General features: G+C 61.7%; 1 protein-coding gene across 1 annotated transcript; it reads left to right on the top strand.

The window, feature by feature from the left end:
- The first annotated feature begins 6 nt into the window (after positions 1–6).
- On the top strand, positions 7–1771 carry NR1D1 (nuclear receptor subfamily 1 group D member 1). Its single transcript, XM_017745551.1, has 3 exons — positions 7–260; positions 1106–1316; positions 1572–1771. Exons 1-3 carry the CDS (start codon positions 84–86, stop codon positions 1769–1771), a joined length of 588 nt encoding a protein of 195 aa, XP_017601040.1. The 5' UTR covers positions 7–83.
- The last annotated feature ends 2 nt before the right edge of the window (positions 1772–1773 follow it).

Raw genomic sequence — 1773 nt, 5'->3', positions numbered from 1 at the left:
TGGCGGCGGGGCCGGGGGAGCCCCGCAGAGCCCGGGGGAGCCCCCGGTGCCCGCTGACCCCTGGTCACCCGCAGGCGTGCCCCATGAACAGCCACGTGCCCGGCCGCAGCGGGCGCTCCGTGCAGGAGATCTGGGAGGTTTTTTCCCTCAGCTTCACCCCCGCCGTCCGCGAGGTTGTCGAGTTCGCCAAGCACATTCCCGGCTTCCAGGCACTCTCACAGCATGACCAGGTCACCCTGCTCAAGGCTGGCACCTTTGAGGTACGTCCTGGAATGGCGAGGGCTCGATGGAGGGCATGGTGCCCCATGGCATTGCATGGTGCCCCATAGACTGACAGGATGCCCCATGGCATTGCCTGGTGCCCCATGGCATTGCATGGTACTCCATGGACTGGCATGGAGCCCCAAAGAATGGGAACAGGGGCCCTGAACGTGGCAGGAGTCCCATGGCATTGTAGTACCCCACGTTTGGGAGCCAGGGACCATGGAATGTGGTACTGCGTGGTGCTCCATGGTGCCCATGGCATCGCCTGGTGCCTCACATCACTGCAATGCCCCATATTTGGGATCTGTGGCACAGAACACAGTGTCCCTGTCATGGCACCGTGCCCTGTGGACTGGCATGGAGCCCTGCAGCACTGCAGTGCTCCACAAACAGGAGTTGTGAATGCAGCACAGTGCTCCTGGCATTAAATAATGCCCCCTGGCACTGCAGTGCCACACTTTTAGGAGCTGTGGCATGGAGCACGATGCCCCTAGCATGGCATGGTACCCCACATTTGGGAAACATGGACTGGCACAAAGCCTCACGGGACTGCCTGGTGTCCCATGATATTGTAATGCCCCACATTTGGGAGCCGTGGCATGAAATACAGTGCCCCTGGCATCACACAGTGCCCATGGTATGGTACTCCACATCTGGTAGCCACAGCATGGATCACGGAGCCCATGGCATTGTCTGGTGCCCCATGGCACAGCAGTGCCCCACGGCACAGCAGTGCCCCACATTTGGGAGCCGTGGCATGGAGATGGATGTGCCTGGCATGAAGCGCAGTGCCCGTGGCGCAGCCTGGTGCCCCGTCCCATATCCTGCCCCCTGCCCACAGGTGCTGATGGTTCGCTTCGCGTCGCTGTTCGACGTGAAGGAGCAGACGGTGACGTTCATGAGCCGCACACGGTACGGACTGGAGGAGCTGTGGGCCATGGGCATGGGAGACCTGCTTGGGGCCATGTTCGACTTCAGCGAGAAGCTCAGCGCCCTCGAGCTCAGTGACGAGGAGCTGGGGCTCTTCACTGCCGTCGTCCTTGTCTCGGCAGGTGGGCATGGGATTCAGGGGGTTTTGGTGGGAGATTGAGGGGTTTGGGACTGGAATCAGGGGGTTCATGGGGTGTTTGGGGCATTCAGAGGTGGGACTGGGGTGATTCTGGGGTGGCATTGAGGTGATACCGGGGCACACCAGGAGGTTCAGTGAGGGGATTAGAGCGGGATCAGATGCTGAGGTGGGATCAGGGGATTTTGGGGGTAGAACTAGGGTGTGTCCTCCCCTGCTACTGACCCCCTGTCCCCCACAGACCGCTCAGGCATGGAGGACACAGCATCAGTGGAGCAGCTGCAGGAGACGCTGCTGCGGGCCCTGCGCGCCCTTGTGCTGAAGACGCGCCCGGCTGAGACCTCGCGCTTCACCAAACTGCTGCTGAAGCTGCCGGACCTGCGCACCCTCAACAACCTCCACTCCGAGAAGCTGCTCTCCTTCCGCATCGAACCCCCGTAGTG

The sequence above is a fragment of the Corvus brachyrhynchos genome, unplaced genomic scaffold (genome assembly GCF_000691975.1).
Source record: "Corvus brachyrhynchos isolate BGI_N302 unplaced genomic scaffold, ASM69197v1 scaffold30, whole genome shotgun sequence".
NCBI classification, from domain to species: domain Eukaryota; kingdom Metazoa; phylum Chordata; class Aves; order Passeriformes; family Corvidae; genus Corvus; species Corvus brachyrhynchos.
Note: the sequence above shows the minus strand (reverse complement) of the source record. Positions and strands in the feature narration are given on the sequence as shown.

Bases quoted from the DNA above. Each gene is read 5' to 3' on its own strand.
- NR1D1 (XM_017745551.1), top strand. From the start codon at position 84: ATGAACAGCCACGTGCCCGGCCGCAGCGGGCGCTCCGTGCAGGAGATC. The intron at 261-1,105 runs GTACGTCCTGGA...CCCTGCCCACAG, and splicing joins TCAAGGCTGGCACCTTTGAG to GTGCTGATGGTTCGCTTCGC. The intron at 1,317-1,571 runs GTGGGCATGGGA...TGTCCCCCACAG, and splicing joins CGTCGTCCTTGTCTCGGCAG to ACCGCTCAGGCATGGAGGAC.